The 17,973-nt window shown below is 43.5% G+C and overlaps 1 protein-coding gene across 1 annotated transcript in view; it reads right to left on the bottom strand.

The window, feature by feature from the left end:
• Positions 1–14,920, bottom strand: part of TRPC4AP (transient receptor potential cation channel subfamily C member 4 associated protein) — a 38,156-nt gene extending 23,236 nt beyond the window's left edge. The window contains exons 1-5 of the mRNA XM_074843121.1: positions 14,768–14,920; positions 4,792–4,920; positions 4,417–4,533; positions 1,385–1,442; positions 210–265 (exon numbers count right to left, since the gene is read on the bottom strand). Coding sequence (XP_074699222.1) covers positions 210–265; positions 1,385–1,442; positions 4,417–4,533; positions 4,792–4,920; positions 14,768–14,920 — 513 coding nt within the window. The remainder of the gene's footprint in view (positions 1–209; positions 266–1,384; positions 1,443–4,416; positions 4,534–4,791; positions 4,921–14,767) is intronic.
• Between the last annotated feature and the right edge of the window lie 3,053 nt (positions 14,921–17,973).

Raw genomic sequence — 17,973 nt, forward strand, 5'->3', positions numbered from 1 at the left:
TGATTAAGTAAACGATCCTGAGGATGTTCCCTGCATGCATGATCTGAGGCATCCGCTTTTGGTTTCAGAATTTTAATGGCAAGGTATTTCAACAGGCCTTTAACACAACATCTTCCTTAGCACTGATCTGCTGTCAACTGAACTGAACTAATAGTCAGCACATGAAGGAGCTGCAGGACCAAACTTATTTCCCCAGCAGTTGTACTTACACATATACACGTGTTGTACAGTATGCTTAAACAGTCCTTGATGAGGTCATCGCTTACTGCAAAGGAGAAAACAGACATTCACTAGCTGTACCTTGCCAAGGAACACTAATGTCCACAGTAGTGACATGAACAGCTACAAGACAGGTGAGAATTTCAGGCTAACTGCTAGCTCAGGTCATATATACAAATGCCTTGGAGGACAGAAACCAGAGGAAGAAGCACTCTATACCTGACCTGTTCACATGCTTTCTTCCAAAACTACTATCAGCACTGCCTAGGTCCACAGACAGATGTACTTGTGGTCTAGTGCACTTCCTAGTCACACACAAAAGAAAATGATAGGGGTGTAAACAGTATTTTAGGAAAAATATCATAGATCAACTTGAAATTTGTCAGTATGAGAAAATGCTAAGACATGTACTAGTTCCAATTATTAAGCATGGGCAAAAAATAAAGGACAGTTCATGCAGTTTTCTCCACACAGCATCAGGAATTCATAAAAAAGCTTTCTACCTGATTTACTCCCGTGTGTTAATATTTAAAATATGTTTTCAGCACAGACATACCACAGCTGCCTCTAGCTCAAGTTCAAGTGACTTCACCTTTGAAGTTCCCTGGCTGATGGGCATGGAGCGTACCATGACATTTCCTCTCCTCAGAAGGGTTCAGGGAACCAACAGAATCACAAACAGGAAAAATGAAAACAATAAACCAAAGCTGCTCCAGCAGGAAAGCTGTACTGAAGCTACTGCACCCCATTGGCAAATTCTCCTTATAGCAGTTTGGAAATTACTGGTCACTATGAGTAGGTCAGGAAAACAGCACACTATTCATTGTCTCACAATCTCTATAACTCCTATTACATTGTGGCTTATTATTAATAATTGTTAACTGTAGCTATAGCAACAATTAAAGTTTCCAGTGACTGCAGATTTACTGCATTGAGAGAAGTATGTTATGCTGAGTGCATGAATACTCCTGAGCTGTGCTTTGCAACAGGTGACCATCCTAAATCCCATCATGAATCAGTACTACAGAGAACAAAGAAACCAATGATTCATTTAGGAACAGGAAATTGCTGGTATGGAAAGAGGGTAACAGAAAAATAGAATAATTTCAGTTTGAATAAGGACACAAGGCAAGAATGAAAAAAAACTATACAACTATTTACTTACTTTTCTGTTTCTTTTTCTGTGTAATAAGTGTTGGTCTCATGAGAATTTCTACTAAAAGCTGTAACAACAAGATAAAGAATTAAGGGAATAATCACTGAGATACAAATAACCACTTAATTTGTCAGTGACAAATCCAAACTTAGTCCTGTCTCTGCTGAAGTCAGAGGTGAACAATGGAAACTCTACAATCAAAACCCTACTGGTGTCAAAATTACATTGACAAAAAAATAGTGGTATCTACCCTGAAAAAATAACAGTTGTATAAAACAATCTCCCACTGGCAAGTTTTAAATTTGAGTTTGCAAAGAATGTAATTCCACATGCATCCAGATAACATCAAGGATGGCTATCACACATCTCCCAAAATAATGAATTCTTTGCAGTAATCTACACAGAGATGCAAATTTTGCAAAGGCTTTCCCTAAATCTTGCTGGGCTTCAAAATACATTTCAGGTCCAGACATAACAGAATTTCGTTGCTTCAGATTTTAATCTCACCAGCAAAGAGCAAGCCACTGCTTGTGTACATGCACCTTGTATGTATACTTACATATACATTTACAGATACGTAAAGTGTCTCATTTCTATTTAAGGAATGCAACAGTCAGCTTTGCAATACTAGGACTACAGTTCTGATAGATCTAGAATTGATCTTTAGATGTTCTAGCCTATACCACTGGTTTATTTTAAAACATTTAAAAACAAAGTTTATGTAAAAATGAGTTAGCTGCTAGAAGGAACTGATCACTTCTGCAAGAAGTATTGCAAAAAGCCCTTAGTTTTGCAATTCAGTTTAAAATTGTTCAGAGCAACGCAGACATCACCCTGTCAAATCATGCCAACTGACAATACACTTACATTGTACAACTTGCTCTACTTGTCCCAACTTTACCCTTCCTTTAATAAACTACCTACCCAGACACAGAGGAAAACATCTGATAGCACTAGAGGCACTGCCTACATTTTAAGCGCTGACAAATAAATAAATAAATAGGCAACTTTAAAGAGGAATACACGTTTTTCAGCAATATTTGTAATAGTAGGTGTAGCCTCAATAGGGTAGAGAAAAATGGCTGCAGCAGTAATGTAATGCTCATGTTAATGGCTTACGTTTTAGGAGTAGAAATGCACACCTCAAGGTTTGGTACCCAAGATAAGTATCCAAAGATATCCCTATGCACTTGGGATGCAGGCCACCCGCTCTTCTCCTGGGAAAGAACACCCACTGCAAGAGGTCTGTCTCTTAAGGGTGGCCACAGCCATGATCGCTCCTGCCTTGCCACAGAGTGGATCTTTTCAGCTACTATTTATTTTTCCTGGTCAATACTGTAACCCACCATGTATTTATCACCTTATTCTTGCAGAACTGGTATGCTCCTCACATACACTCCAGGGACTGGACTGCAGTGGTGTGAGACACTCCTTGGAGAGGGCTTTCTTCAGCCATCCTACTGAAACTGCAACAGTATGCAGCAAGAAGCGCAAAAGTCCAATGGCAGAAAGAGAATAGGTAAGAGGGTGCCCCACCAGAGGCAGAGGGAGCAGAAAGGGAGTTATGAGATCTTATTTCTTGGAATGGGGTTGCATTCAAGTTCAAAGTCCATGAGGCTCGTGTATCAGTTCATGTGTTTGTACTCTTGGGTAATATTTTACATGTTTTCATAAACAGGGAGAAGACACAAATGTGCTTTTGTTCTTCCTTGACGTAAAGGCTGTTAGAATCCAAAAATATTTTAAGGAATATACTATCACACGTTATAGCATACAGAGTACACTGCAAATTTAGTGTCCTTCAAAGTTACTCATGCTTCACAGTTCAAAATACTGCAACACAGAATCAGCACATGGCATACACAGAACCCTCAGATTAGACTACTTCCCTTTCAAGTCCTAGAGTAGGATTTTCAAAAACACATAACACTGGCTCCTACCACTGTCTTTAACCACATTAAACCCCACCTGTATCGGCCAAATCTCTGGCCATAGTACCAGGTAATTACAGTGTATCTGATATTTACCATCTCCAGCCCAAGAAAAACAAAACAAAACACCCAACCAATCAAAAAAAAAAAAAAAACAACCCAAACCCCAACACACTTATTCTGTGCATTCTTACGTTAAAAGCGCTTCTACAGGAAGTATCAGTACTTCCCTTTAAAAACAAGGGAAATTTAGAACATTTTCATACGATGTTCTAAATTGCTTGGGTAGCTGAAGACTTTTGTCCTCAGTTGACAGGATACCAGCAACTAAACCAGTGCTAATTTCAAACCAACATAACCTAAACACAAGTTTTACTTAAGTAAAGGCATGCTAAGTGTAACAAGAGAGAAGTAGCAAAGACACTGTTTAGTCAGACTGGAAAAAAAAAAAAAAGGAAGAAAGCGTCAATTAGTTCACTGGAAAACACAAATCATACGTTTTGAATGAAAGCGAAGATCCCAGAGTCTGTCACCATAAAATTGAGCAAACCTCTGTATTTGTGTAATGTAGAATTAAAACAAATAAAAACATAAATTGCCAGAATGTCTACAGAAACCTTGTAGTTATGTTTAAAAAGTTTTCCATAGATTTCCACTTTTCCACTGCATGCCAGCAATAAACAGCCTGGTTAAGAGAGTGCCCTAATGTACTTAAAAACCAGCCACATATCCTTCAGTGCTAAGTGAAACTCTCAGTGCTCTAGTACAACTGTAGTATTTAATCTCACAACTAGAAGTAATTTGAAACGTTTTTCACTGAGAACCTACAAGTCTCACCTTTTTTGAAGTTAAAAACACTGCCTGAAGAAACAGCCAAGTTTTCTATATCATAAAGGAAAAAGCACCTCACTTTTGATGATGTAATACCTCGGAAAATACACCCTTTTCACATTCTGATGGACAGAAACAGGCACAATTCTAAAGCTTAACATCAAATTCTGTAGCTTGCATTTAGAAGCTTCAAAGGTCTCAAAGACCTCATTTACAGATTTCTCAGTGGTATGACTATCATGCAGAAATCTTTCGATATGGTTGAAAAAACACACTTACATCGACTCCTCCAAATAAGTCAAATGTGTATGTATTTGGGAAAGTGGACTCTTGAGCAGCTTTTCTATCTTCCGTAACAAATGCCATGGCTTCCATTGAAAGAAGTGGAGAAATTTCCTGCATGCAGTCAAAAAAAAAAAAAAAAGATGGTTCAAAAAGAAAACTGTTCATCAGTATAAACACAATTGTCTCCAACTATCTGTGTGATCTACTGACTAATCAATTACATGCATTCCCAGCTCTTATCTACCAGCCAATTCACAGATACCATCATGCAAACAGTTTCAAAAATCAGGTAGAATATGATCACAGTACTTTAAAGAAAGCAACAACAAAATAACCCCTAGCTTTCAGGAAGAACAGCGTAGACAGTACCTTTAAGATGCTTTGGCACTGGGAGAAATCGCTGTTTGGGTGGCTATGTTCATACAGCTTTTGCAACAGTAAGGGAATCCCGTTCCATTTTGCTTGTTTATCTCTTTCCTTTAACAAGGCCTCTGTGATCTGCAACAACAGAAGAATTTAATTCTCATGTGTCCAATGCTTTATGACCAGGAAAACCACCTTACCACCTCCCAAAATATCATTGTCAGAATATAACAGAAAAATAGTTTATTGTAGAGTGTACCATTACAAAATCCAGTACCTCTTTCCATGCAGCAATTTATCTTGGACAGGTAGCTGCAGAATTTTACAGACGGTCAACTTATCTTAAGCAGGACAGGGCTTTAAGCTGATGTTATCATTTAGAGTACTTACTCCATATTTTTATATTGATCGTACGTTTTAAAAAGGGAACACATTAGTCTCTAAATAATTCCATTATTAGAACTCCAACTGACAGGTCATTGAATGAGGAAATGGGTACCCTTGACACTACCAAAAATTACACTAGTCTAAGGTAGACAGAACACTGAAGATGGAAAGGCTTCAATACTCATTACGTTCAGCTAGCAATCAGTATTTCCTCAGCCAAATCCCCAAAGCCATTATGGGTCATAGCAATGACTCAAACCACTAAGATTTACAAGCAGGCTCCAGAAGAAGGTATCAAAGATACAATGAAAATTTCCTCTGCAATCTTGGGCTTGTTGTAAATGGAGACCAACAACTAAATCAGTAGAACACCACCACTGGCATTACCCTCTGGGAAGCAGGCTGCAACCACAAAAAAGAATACCTTAGCATTTGCTACTACATTTGTGCAAACTTTCTCCAATTTTCCTCCTTCTCCCCAAAAATCAAACAATTTTCTCAATATTCACCACTATATATTACACCTGAAAAAAACCAGAAGCATCAGCACAAGACTAATAAATATATTCTGTTTAGAATCCACAAAAGATGTTTTGAAGCCTAAACTCTTCCAGGTTACTGCCAGCAGACGCTGTAAAGGAAGGTTTCTTCATTAAAGTTCACCATCCAGTCAATGTTGACCAAAAGTTAACTTCTTTCCTTAATGATAATTCACAGGTACCTAGAACAACCCCAAAATAGGGACTTACCCTTCTACAGAAAGGTAAGGCACACAACAATAATTACAGCCAGCAGGATTTCTGGATGGTTTTACAAAATTTTTATATGTCCTTCAAATAAAAAACAAAATAAAGAAAACCCCAATCCTCAGGTCAGCAAGATTGCATCCCAATGCAACATTTGTAGATTCTCTCTTACTCCTAGGCCTAAACCTCTGAGCTGCTCTCATTCTGCCTAAGTCACTCCCTGAACCTTCCTGTGGTTAACTCGCATTGTTTCCCTCCAGCCTGCTTAAATGTTCATTGTTAATAGTTAACAGCCAGGAAATCTTGCTTCCTATTGTTTCAGCCAAGACATCCTTCTCAGATATACCTCAGTGTACAATTCCAAAGGGCCATTCAATTCCTGGTTAGACAATTATATGCAAATATACTCCAATTTCTGACTGAGAATTTTAACACTTTTCTCTGCTTGTTAGCATACAGGAAGACCAGAAAACTGACACAAGCACGTGAAAACTCAGACTAGCAATGTTAGCTGCCATGGGTCCTCACCTTTCTTCTAAGCTACCCAGATACTTAGGGTTCTTTTCCTGATGAAACACCCAAATTTATACATAACTAAATCTTCAAGGCTCTTGAAGTATCAGATTTTCTTGCTACAAGGGGTGATTGAAGCAGCATGAGCAAACCTGGGACACAAAACTCTCTCCAGTTTTTAACTTTTCCCTGCTTTCTGACTTCTGAATAAGAGTAATCAACCAGCACTGCTGGAGAACGACACAGAGTTCCTTCTGAGGCAGCCATTCACACGAGAAATGGCAGGACAAAACCAGAAAGTCAAAATGGCTTCCCATTGTTTGGACTGTGAGTAGTGGGTCAGGCTCCTCTGAAGTCACAAATTTCCATTTCTTCTTGTAATACCCAGCCCAGAGAGAGCAAGAGGAGCTCTCCCACTATTCCATCTCAGGTGTGGGAGGAGTACACAACCTCACAAGTGGCAGGAGGAACCAGATTAATTGCTGGGTAAAGTGCAAAGCATATGCAGCAAAATGCCAAGGAAAGAATCCAACTCTCTGACTCCAGCTGATGTGTAAGATACCACAGGCAAAGATGACGTGCATGGGCTGCAATCTCAGGTTCCAGCAGCACAGAGCAGAATTCAGCATCCAAGTGCTCTCAGAAAAGGCCAAAAGCCCTTAATCAATGTTAAAACCTTGTCCTGGGCTTAATACCACATCTGTTAATTGCACGTACGCTTCTTGCTTTGGGGCAGGATCCATCTCCATTCCCATTTCTGTACTAGTATAGTAGGTCTTCCTCTCCCTGTCCCGGACTCTGAGAGGCAGTCACTTGTGCTGATCTGCAGAAAACTTTCAGAACTGAAATTCTGAAAGAATGAAGCAAATGTTTCCTTGCTCTCATCTTCTTTTAACTGCTTTCAAAAAAAAAAAAAAAAAGAAAAAAGAAAAAAGTTTTTCTTTCTCTTGATTTAATACATGTCTTTGGTTTCATTGCAAGCTCTAGCTTGTGGTCCCTATTCTGTATTTATGAGGCTACCCTGGCTCTGAGTATTTCCATTGTGGCGGGGCGGTATTTGCCAACGCAAAGATTTTGGATTCTGTGGAGGGATTAAAATTCAATTAGGTTGTATGGAGCTGTCTGTCTTTACAGCCATTTTGGTTAAAAACTGCATCTCATGATTTCTGTAATAGCAGCTAGTCAATGGTTTTCATTTATAAGCAAAGCCGGTTTCCTTCTTGCTCTTTTTGGGCAGACATTATTGAATAGTCATCAAAATTAGCACTGGGTCTTTTGGGACCACCTGCCCCCTCTAGAATTTTTTTGTCTCATCCAAGCAGGATAAGTCCAATCCAACACTGATTTCTCTGAAATTTTCATTATTTGCTGAATAGCTCTGGATAAAATATCTGAAATCTTGCATACAATGTTTGAGCTAACTTCTCAAAGTTACTATCTAGCAAGAAGGGGAAGTTGCAGAAGCCCAGCTGCAAATGGCATCAATTAAAAGAAAGTGCCTACCTAACTGATGGTTATGAACCCTCATGCCTTACTGGCATTAGAAGACGACTGAGTAAATACCAATTACTGGGAAAACAAAAGAACCAGCGTCAAAACTTCCCTACCACCCAGGTACAGTAAACCAAACTGGTACAAACACTAAGACTCCACACAGTCATTTCTCTAACTTTGCCATAACGCATCCAAGTTTTGAATCACAACCCGAGAAACCCAGGGGACGGCACGCTGTGGCTCCCCAGCAGCAGTTATGTTCCCAGCAGGCCTCTGCAGCAAGGCAGCAGCACAAGCTCAAGCCCAGGCACAGAGCTCCCAAGCCATGGCACAGTCCAAAGCGGTCTGTAGTTTACTGAACGCTGCTCACCAGCCAGGTGATGAGATCAGAACCAGCCCTCTCCCCCTGCGCTGTTGAAGCCATGGCGCTGTGGTTTTGCAGGAAGGGCAATCAAAGACTTTTGAGAGGATTTAAGTACAGAGTTAAAAATGTGTCATCAAGCCCATCCACGACTGCAAGGCAGAGTGTACCGAGGGGTTTTCTCTTAAACTCTCCCAAAGGACTGGAGCCCAGGATTTCCCAGATTACTTCAAAGACTGATAACTACCCTATGAATATTTTCCTACCACAGAGTTAAACAACTCTTCTGCATATTTTTTCTTGAAGATATACAATGGGCTGAACAAAGACACTACACACAAATCTAAATATTTCTTTTCAATTTCTTTCTAATCCTCCTGGGTTATAAATCCTTTTAAAATGCCCCAGCATCCATTAGCACAATAGTCAATAAATATGAATATCGCCTATATCTTCATCAAATTATAGTTACATGTTAATATTTACCTAAATCCATCCCCCAATCAGTGTAGTTCCACTTTCCTTTCTCCCCCTCCACTTTGCTATAGTGTTTGCTATTGATGTTCCTCCCCGTGACTGCTCTCCTCCAGGCACACCCTCTCCAACAGAAGTGGCTGATCCTCCCGGCTGCTTTGTGCCCGTGCCCCTGCACGTGGCGAGAGCTCTGTTACGAGCATTGCTAATACATTTGTTACTGGCCCGAGATCTCTTGTAGTTATGACTGCTTCAAAATCCCTGCCCCTTCCAGTGAGGATTTTCCTTTCCAGTTGCGTTCCTGCCTTGTGACAATTTTCACTGCCCTACAAAGCAAACCTTTTGTTTTCCTAACCTGGCCTCCACCACTTTTCTAAGCTGTGGTCAGTGACACATCTCCATGTCGTCCCATAGTTGCCGACAAACTGAAGGCCCATGAGGACATGACAGTAGCAGAAATACCATGAGCTAATCCTCCCCTTTGCTCTCCAGAGTAGGGAGTTTTCTAATAAAATTGTGTCTCTATTTCACATTTTAACTTTCAAACGTTTCACTGTCTTGCTAAACACTCTCTACAGGAGGGTGTTTTCTGTGATCTTTCAAAAAGCAAAAAACAGTGACTCAGGTGTCCAGGCATCCTTTACAGCACTAAAGGATTCATGCTGTGACACATCAGCCATAATTTTAATTCAGTTTTTCGTTGCAATCATGCATTAAGATAAGACTGGAATTGCTTTAAAAAAGCAGAATTCCCATTCTCAGTATTTTCCTTGATCACTTCTGAAGTATATATTCAAATGTTCTGAAAGTTTAAAAAGAAAAAGAGGCACAAGATTATGGATCTCAAGAAAACAGATGCAGGCACATGGCCTCTAAATATTTTTAATAAAATCGAAGGCTTTCCATATCCTCTCCTTCAAACCTTTAAAAACCAGGAAACTAATATTTGTGCAATTAAATATTTAATTTTCCTCTGAACAGTAATAACTTAGGAAGTCATCTCTGACAGGCTGCCAGGAGAATGATTATTCAGTATTTTGGGGAGTGCCCTGTCATCCCAGCTCTTTATTATTAATTTTCCTTTTCTGTCACTAGCAAACATGCATCAGTCTGGCTAAGCTGTCTCCTTCCTCACACAACTATTCACAAAAAAGCCTACAACCAAGGTAAATGACATCCCCCCCCCAAGTTTTCATTTTAACACAAGGGCATATTACAGAAACACAACTACTGGCCTATGCAGTGATTCTGGAAGGCGTTCCAAGGGAGAACCTGGGAACTGCTACCCTGCAGCTGCAGGGCAGTAAACAACGCAGCCAGTCACCAGCTGGGTCACCTGCACGTAGGTCTGGTCTCTTGACCTTACGTGTCAGAGTCCCGCCTGTTTTATTCTTAAAAAGAAACCTCCGTTGGTGATATTAAGCTGGGAGAAGTCCACATAAGGGTACCTATTTCCAGCCTCTCTCCAGCTCCTAGATTCTTTGAAGTGCAGATCAAGTTTCCTATAAATACTGTTTCTCCATCCTCCACAACCTTGGATGGAGCCCTCCATCCTTTCTCTCGCCAACCCAAAAGCCAGGCATGAACCCAGGGATATGGTGTGCTAGGATAAAACCTGGCATAGCTTCTAGCCAGGTCTAACCATCCCCGTGATTCCAAAACTACTCCTCTACTCACCGTCACTGGAAGAACACCCAGTCTAGCGAGACAAAGAACAGGTCTCATGAATCTCAAAATCCCACAGTGTTTCTGAGAGCAGAACAACTCCAACACAGATCTTGAACAGAATCTACCAAATATCTACCAGATAATGTTTGCTTTGATGATCTTACCCTCAGAGAAAAATAAATCAACCAATACGTAAAATTATATTAACTCCTTGGTGATTACTTTTTCCTTGGAACTGCCTGTTTCTTCTTTAATTCAGTTTGAAAGAAAGCAAAATCTGTAGGGATATCTAGGAAGAAGCAGAGGGGTAAGGAATAGCAGCACATCTACAACAGTTTTCCCACTCATCTTCAGTCACACAAAATAAGACTACTGAAGTTCAACATTACCCCTTTTTGAGCATTTCTAGTGTACGACAGAGCACTGGTCCCTGTTATATAAAAAGCATGTCCAGACTTTCCAATACTTGCTAGCTGTCCTCTACTGAAGAGGTATAAGCCTGCTAAGACCCATACAATCAGAGCTACTAAAGTGGATTATATTCACGTGAATGTTTTTTTGTTGGTGGTGTTGTAAGGAGGAGACAAAACTGATTAGAAAACAAAATATTTTCTCAGAGTTAGGAAACTATTACAGACTGATAACCTGGAATGGTAGGAGCTGGAAATCTGGATGTCTGAGGCAGAAAATGTTTTCCTTCCACAAAGAGATTTTTTTCAGAGTGGATAGGCGCTACCCTGCTAAGGGAAGCATCTATTTGTAGGGATAGCAGATCGTGAAATACAGCTGGAAAAATAGACTCTTTTTTTCCATTCTGATTGTTTCAGCTAAGCCTTGGCAATCCTGTGAGAGTGAGACCAGAGCTGACGATCTGCTCTTGGGATTGCACCAGAAGCACGCTAGTTTGCCAACAAATCACTGGTTAGTCCATTATTATACTGCTCTGTCTACGGGGATTCATATCTTCATACCTAAATATCTTCTGGTTTCATGTTATATACATGCTTTTCAGAGTTGGCATGCAGCAGATGAAGTGTGTGCCCTCTTGCTAAGGGGATCTGAGCTTCATCAGCTGAGCCAAAATGTTCCTTTGCCTTCAAGGAACCACAGCATAAACCCCGTCAGTTCTTATTTACAGGGCCTGTGTGCACACAGCAGAGCTGTGCCAGGAGAGGGACTACAGACCAGCTAGTTCAGAACCAGTATGTTTCCTTATTAGAAAATGTGTGTCACTTCTGGAAAGTTGGTCTGCTTCTAGTTTACCAATATCTGAAAAGCCCCTTTCACTTGCTCTGTACTCAGTGCTAGGGCAAACCTTGATACAAGGTTATGCAATCTGATACCAACGATTGAGGCTTGCATCCAGGGCAGCAGCTGATGCTAGCAATATGGCTAAAATGGATATATGAACAGATAATGGCAATATCTACCAAAATCTGCTTTATCCATCAACCCTCTTATTATTAATAATAATGCGAAGAGACCAACCACCAAGAAAGCTATGGCTCCTGGCGGGTGAGTACAGCAACAACACACAAGGATCCAGATTTCAGAGCCTTAGCTGGCCTCAAAACTGCCAGATATTCAGGCGGCTGTTGATGTCAAAAATATTTTTATATCCCTGTAAGATCAGACTGATGAACTTTCAGATGTAGGCCTGTCAACAATTATCCTTACCAATTCAAAGATAAGCCCCTGCTTTCCCCATATAAAAATGGATTCTGAGATCACCCAAAAATAGTACACAAAGCTTTGTTTAAGAATAAATTCCACTGCTGCCCACAGGAGGGTACTAATTGTCTCCTGGAGACCAGACGCTGAAATAGAGTGACAGCAGTGCGGGAGAACACTGCTCAGATGGCAGGCACCACAGCAAGGGACGGCGTTTCCCAGTCTCTCTGAATTAAGATCTTGAAAAGGGTTTCTCCTCCCCACAGGATGTAAGCAGTGCAGTCCACGCAGCATACGACCCAAAACTTCCTTGCAAAGAATGGGAACAAACAATCTGAAGGACGTTCTTCCAACTTGTTCTTCTAGACCCCAACACAGCAGCTTGGAAACTTGATCTTCTCTCAGGCTTTTCAGGAGCAAATGAGTTGAGAAACTTAAGCAAGGGCTACCATGCTGCCACTGAGGAGTCAACTGCAGAAAAACTCCAAACACTTTGATAAAAAAAATAGAACTTAAAAAAGAAAAGCACCCAAAACTGCCTCATACTTCTTTAAAGGTTATATCAAAGTGGTTTATATTTAGATCATCTACAAACAAAAAACTGCTTCAAGGTAAAAGTACAGAGACACGTAATTTGCACAGTTCAAAATGATTCAGGGAGTTGGTGTGTGTGTCCATTCCATTCTCCCCCCCTTAGCGTTGCTGACTTAAAAATGTATTCCTACAGCATTTGTGAAGCACTGGGAGCTCTACGCATCCAAGCTTTTAAGTCTTTTGGGGCAGGACAGCCATACTGAAATTTATGAAGCAAAACAAAACAAAGAAAACCCCTGCAACAAAAAAAAACCCCAAAAAACCTCAAATTTGGGCATTACGAGAAGGAGGATTATAATTAGCAGAAGTTTCCTCGATTACTGTAAAAGCCTGGTAATTTACTTCAGCAGTTATTTCCAACAATTCATAAAAGCCCCAAATGAAAACACAGCACCACTGCATTTCTCAAGAAAACCAAAGCCCAGCATAGAGGCACCATCCTAACAGATCACGCTGGTGCACAACGTTGTTACAGGTTTATCTGACTTAAATCGTTGGGGAGCAGCGAGCACACAAGGGCATAGGGGTGGGCAGGCAAGTTAGTGAGACAACGTGTCGCTTTGTCTACACACCTTACAAAATACACTCCTGAAACAATCCCACAGAAATAACTTCCTTCAAAAGAGACAATATCAGGTTTAAACTCATGCAAATGATGTGCTTTTTCTTAAGTAGTAATGAAACTAGTATCTGAGCAAGTGGTATAGTAAGGACAAAAGAGCTGTTAAAAATCGCCTCCTGCTCTTTCACCCATCTCAGCTACAGAATGAGGCGTGGACATTTATGAAGCACAAGTCTTCTCTTAGTAATTGCTCAGAATCCTTGTTCATCAAGGAAAATACTGTTGTCTGTACTAGTGAAAACCACTTAAAGAAATCCCATTTTTTATTCCATTTCAATTCCCTTAAGACACTTTAGCTCAATAAATCACCACCTGAATGTAAGTTCTTTATCCCACACTTCAGTTTCTAAGTCTTTGCACCATTTCATATTTAATCTGTAAAATAAATGCCCATTATTCTTAATAAAACTAAACGAATAGTCCATTATCCGTGAGCAGCTTCTTAAAAAGGCCAGCATAAGCACACAATAGGCACAAGCCTAAGTTAACGAGTTCGTTTCATTTCTCAGTATTTCCCAGCATCATCAACTGGGAAAGATGACAAATTTGAAACAGACCTGGCATAGTTTCATGGAAAACCACCAGCATAAAGCCTACCCCATTTCAGAGCTAAAACGTATCCTGAGCCTTAATATCATGAGGTTGCCTTTGTCATCAAATACGTTAAATTTTGATGCTGCACTATTATGGTTCCAATCAGAACTTCATTTCTTTGCAGGAGAAAGCCACAACCTCTATCACCAACCGAAGCAGCAGAGGACGGCTCTTTTACAGCATGGCTAATGCTCATCCTGCTCCACAGTCTTTCTACAAGGAAACCGAAGACGAGAAGGAGGGAAAAGGAGCAGGAAGGCACAGAGGCATCCTTCTTCCCACCGCGTGAGCCTGCAGGGCCACCCCTCCGGGATCAGGACCGAAGCCGGGCTGGCGGAGGAGGACGGGGAGCCCCAGAGAGCGCTCGAGTCCGGATGGAGAGAGGCCACTTCACCAGATGCTGCCTCCGAGCAGAGCTGGCGGCAGGCCCCGCTAGGCCAGCCGGGCTCTTCCCGGCCTCGGGGCTCCAGGAGAGGCCTGACAGCCCCGAGCCGGAGCTCAGCCCCACCGAGGGGCCGCGAAGGCCGGCAAACACCCGCTCCCACCCCTCGGCGGCGCGGGGCCTTACGGGCCAGGCCCCGAGGAAGATTTACAGGCCCTGCCCAAGGCCGGCGACGGACGGGGGGGGGGTGGGCTCGGGGCAGGAGGGACGGCAAGGCCTCCACCAGCCCGCCCCAGCCCACCGCCGGAGCCCAGGTCAGAGCTCTGCCCTTCCCCGCGGGAGCTCCCAGCTGCGCCGACCCCCGGGCCCAGCGAGCCCCCGCCGGGCTCCACCCCCCACCCCCCCCCAAGGTCCCGCCGGAGCGGCGTCCCCCCCAACCACGGGGCCGTGCCACCGGCCCGCCCCCCACCCCGTACCTGCGCCCCCCGCGTCAGGCCGCAGCCGCTGAGCTGCCCATGCCGCAGCTGCGCCAGGATGTTGGTGGCCGCCGCGCGGGCGCCGCGCCGGCCCCCCCCGCCGGGCCCGGGGCCCCCCGCCGCCGCCGCCGCCGCCGCCGCCGCCGCCGCCATGGCCGCTCCTCCGCTCGGACGGAGACAAACAGGAAGCGCCCCCTCCCCCCGCCGCTTTGTACGGAGCGGCGCGAGGGACGCTCCGCAGCGCCCCCGCCCGGGCCTCGCGCGCACTGCGCCGCAGGCGGGCCGCGGGGGGCGCTGGGAAATGTAGTCCGGGTGCGGGGGGGGCGCATGCGCAGAGCCGCCGCAGGGCGCGGAGCATGCTGGGAAGGAGGAGGACCCGCCGTCCACCCCCCGGCCGCCAGCCCCACGGCGCGTGGGGAGGCTGCAGCGGGACGGGGGGGCTGATCGCCACGGCCGCGTACTCGCTAGCCCTTCCCCCGCCCCTTGATCTCTGCCGGGGGGGCTGCTGAGGCGGCAGGGCCCTGACAGGAGTCGCCTCACCTCTACTCCCAAGTTTATTTCCATCAAAATACCTACATGTACTTTTTACTTTTCTTATTAATTTACTATCACCAGCTCGAGGGGGCAATTCACACACGCAGCAGAACTAAAATCCTTAGCACTGCGCCCAAGGAGCTGTCCAATCCAATGACAGAAATGACAGAATAGAGACTCGTGATCACACGAAGAGCCACCAGACAGACCTTTACCACACAGCTGCTCTGCCCCGCTGGACTCACACAACCTGCTGAGGCAGGTGCTCTGCTCCACACCAAAGCAAAACAGTGTAAATGCCTCCAAAGGTTTAGAAAAAAACAAACAAACACAAAGTCAAAGGAGACACAGTGTTGGGAAGATGAGTGCTGGGGAGCAAGTTCTTGACGAACACCCAGGCAGCAGCTCAGAGGGACCCAAACACCCCACTGTCATCTAGAGTGGCTGTTGCCTGCCCCAGGGAGCAGCCCGGCTCCGATTCTTGGTGAGACAGCAAGGACACAGCATACACTATGGATGCCCAAAATCATGACTGCTTTAAAGGCAGGCCTTAGTTCATCTTCCATTCTACCTGAAAGGAGGGTGCAGAGAGCTGGGGATGAGCCTCTTTAACCAAGTAATTAGTGATAGGACAAGAGGTAATGGCCTCAAGCTGTACCAGGGAAGGTTTAGACTGGATGTTAGGAAGTATTTCTTTACAGAACGGGTAGTCAGGCGTTGGAATGGGCTGCCCAGGGAGGTGGTTGGAGTCCCCATCCCTGGAGGTGTTCAAGAGGCGGGTTGGCATAGCCCTGAGGGATATGGTGTAGTTGGGAACTGTCAGTGGTAGGTTAACGGTTGGACTGGATGATCTTCAAGGTCCCTTCCAACCTAGACGATTCTGTGATTCTGTGATTTTAACTTCCCTTTGTTGTACAAGGAACAATACAACGCAATGGGGACACCGGGGATTAACATGATGCTTAACAGCACTGCCTAACCCGTGCTGTGATGGCATCCAGGTGATGCATTTGGAAGTTTTACAGTATCGGGTTTTACATCACTTCTCACCACCATGAATAATGTGTGGGCCTGATGATGATCACAGTTTTATTTGTAAAAAGCAAGATCTGTTAATGGATGACTTGCTGTTTAGATAAATTGCTGTTCACAGAAAGCCACTAAGCACTGCATTTGAAGAAATGCAAACGTAGCAATCTTTTCACTTGCACACTCACACTGACCCAAATACAAAAGGCTGCTCTGTCCCCTTTCCTAGTGCTTCCCCTGCCCCGCCTCCCTTGCTTTTTGGTATGTTTTTTGCCGTTTGCCAGCAATTCATGCGAAGGTCTGACTCTTTTTCCTCTACCTTCTCCTTTGTTAGCCCCATTAAATTAGTCTTTCAGAAGGTGTTTGACCTTCCATCAATCCACAGCCTCTCCAAAGCCAAACAATTATTTTTGAAATACTTCAGAAAATCTGGCCTTATGGGTTGGGCTTTGCAGGCTGCTTAGAGTGGAGGCAAAAACCAGAAAAACAAACAATTACAAGGACAGCCTTGACAGAAAATTCTAAATTTGGTTTCTGTGCTATCTTTCACAACTCGACAAAAATCCAGTTTCCTTCCAGCCTTTGGCAGATGCCATGAGTATGCGCTGTAGGTGGGACCTTTTGAGTGTTGACCTGCCTCGTTTGGAAGCCATCCAAAATTGCCACTACCCATCTGTGTTTCACACACATCTCATTTTGGATTCCTGACAAAAACTCCTCTATGTTCTGTTAACATGACCAAGCGCTCACCATATTGCTTGATTGGAGCTCTCCCTCCAGCTGGAATACACTAAAATAGATCCGCCATCTCTTCTCACAGATATCCTTCATTGTGAGGCCCCTGGGAGGAGTGGCAGCAGGAGATGACAAGTTTTGGCTTTATTTTTTTTCCCAGCTGACTTGTGATAGTAATTTTGAATCCATCAAGTTCTCACTAACAGCAGAACCTCTTATGTTATACATACACGGAATGGAATCTGATCTCTTGTGGGACAGCCAGACACTGACGATTTCATCCCACCATCCCTTAGAGAGATTCCCAAACATCTGTCCTTCACCACATTGCCTACGAAACAGCACAACTTGTACATGTGCCACTAAGGTTCAAGCATGCTCTCTGCCCTTCAGCAGCTAGGCCAAGCCATACAGTTTTCCATTTAAAGAAAAGGCTTACTAAGGATCCAAAGAAATCATATCACAGTTCTTTCTGTTAAAAGAAAGTCTTAGTAAGATGGTAGTCGCTCTCAAATACTGGAACAAACCAAAACTAAGGCTGTCTTGTGTTGTTCTGACTCATCCATCCTGTAGCATTAATCAAGATCCATCCACACTCACTGTAGAACTGTGGACAGATCAGTTCTTTCAGCTCCAACTGTGCTTTGGAAAGATCGTACCTCCTAAGGCTTCTGCTACTGAAGCCTCATAGGTGAGGGTACCAAAATGCTGTGGTTAGCAGAGATCTACTGTGTTGGTAATCTGCAGCTTGTCCCATAAATCCTTATTTTCCTCTACTTCATGGGTGGGGCAATACTGAGAAGAATCAGGACCGAGCACTGAGCTAAGCCATTGCAGAAGGCCTGCATTTTGTCTACAGATTAGACAATGCATAGTGTATGAGATACGAGCAGCTGGAAAAGAAAAAG

This window comes from Strix aluco, chromosome 17 (genome assembly GCF_031877795.1).
Source record: "Strix aluco isolate bStrAlu1 chromosome 17, bStrAlu1.hap1, whole genome shotgun sequence".
In the NCBI taxonomy this organism is placed as follows: domain Eukaryota; kingdom Metazoa; phylum Chordata; class Aves; order Strigiformes; family Strigidae; genus Strix; species Strix aluco.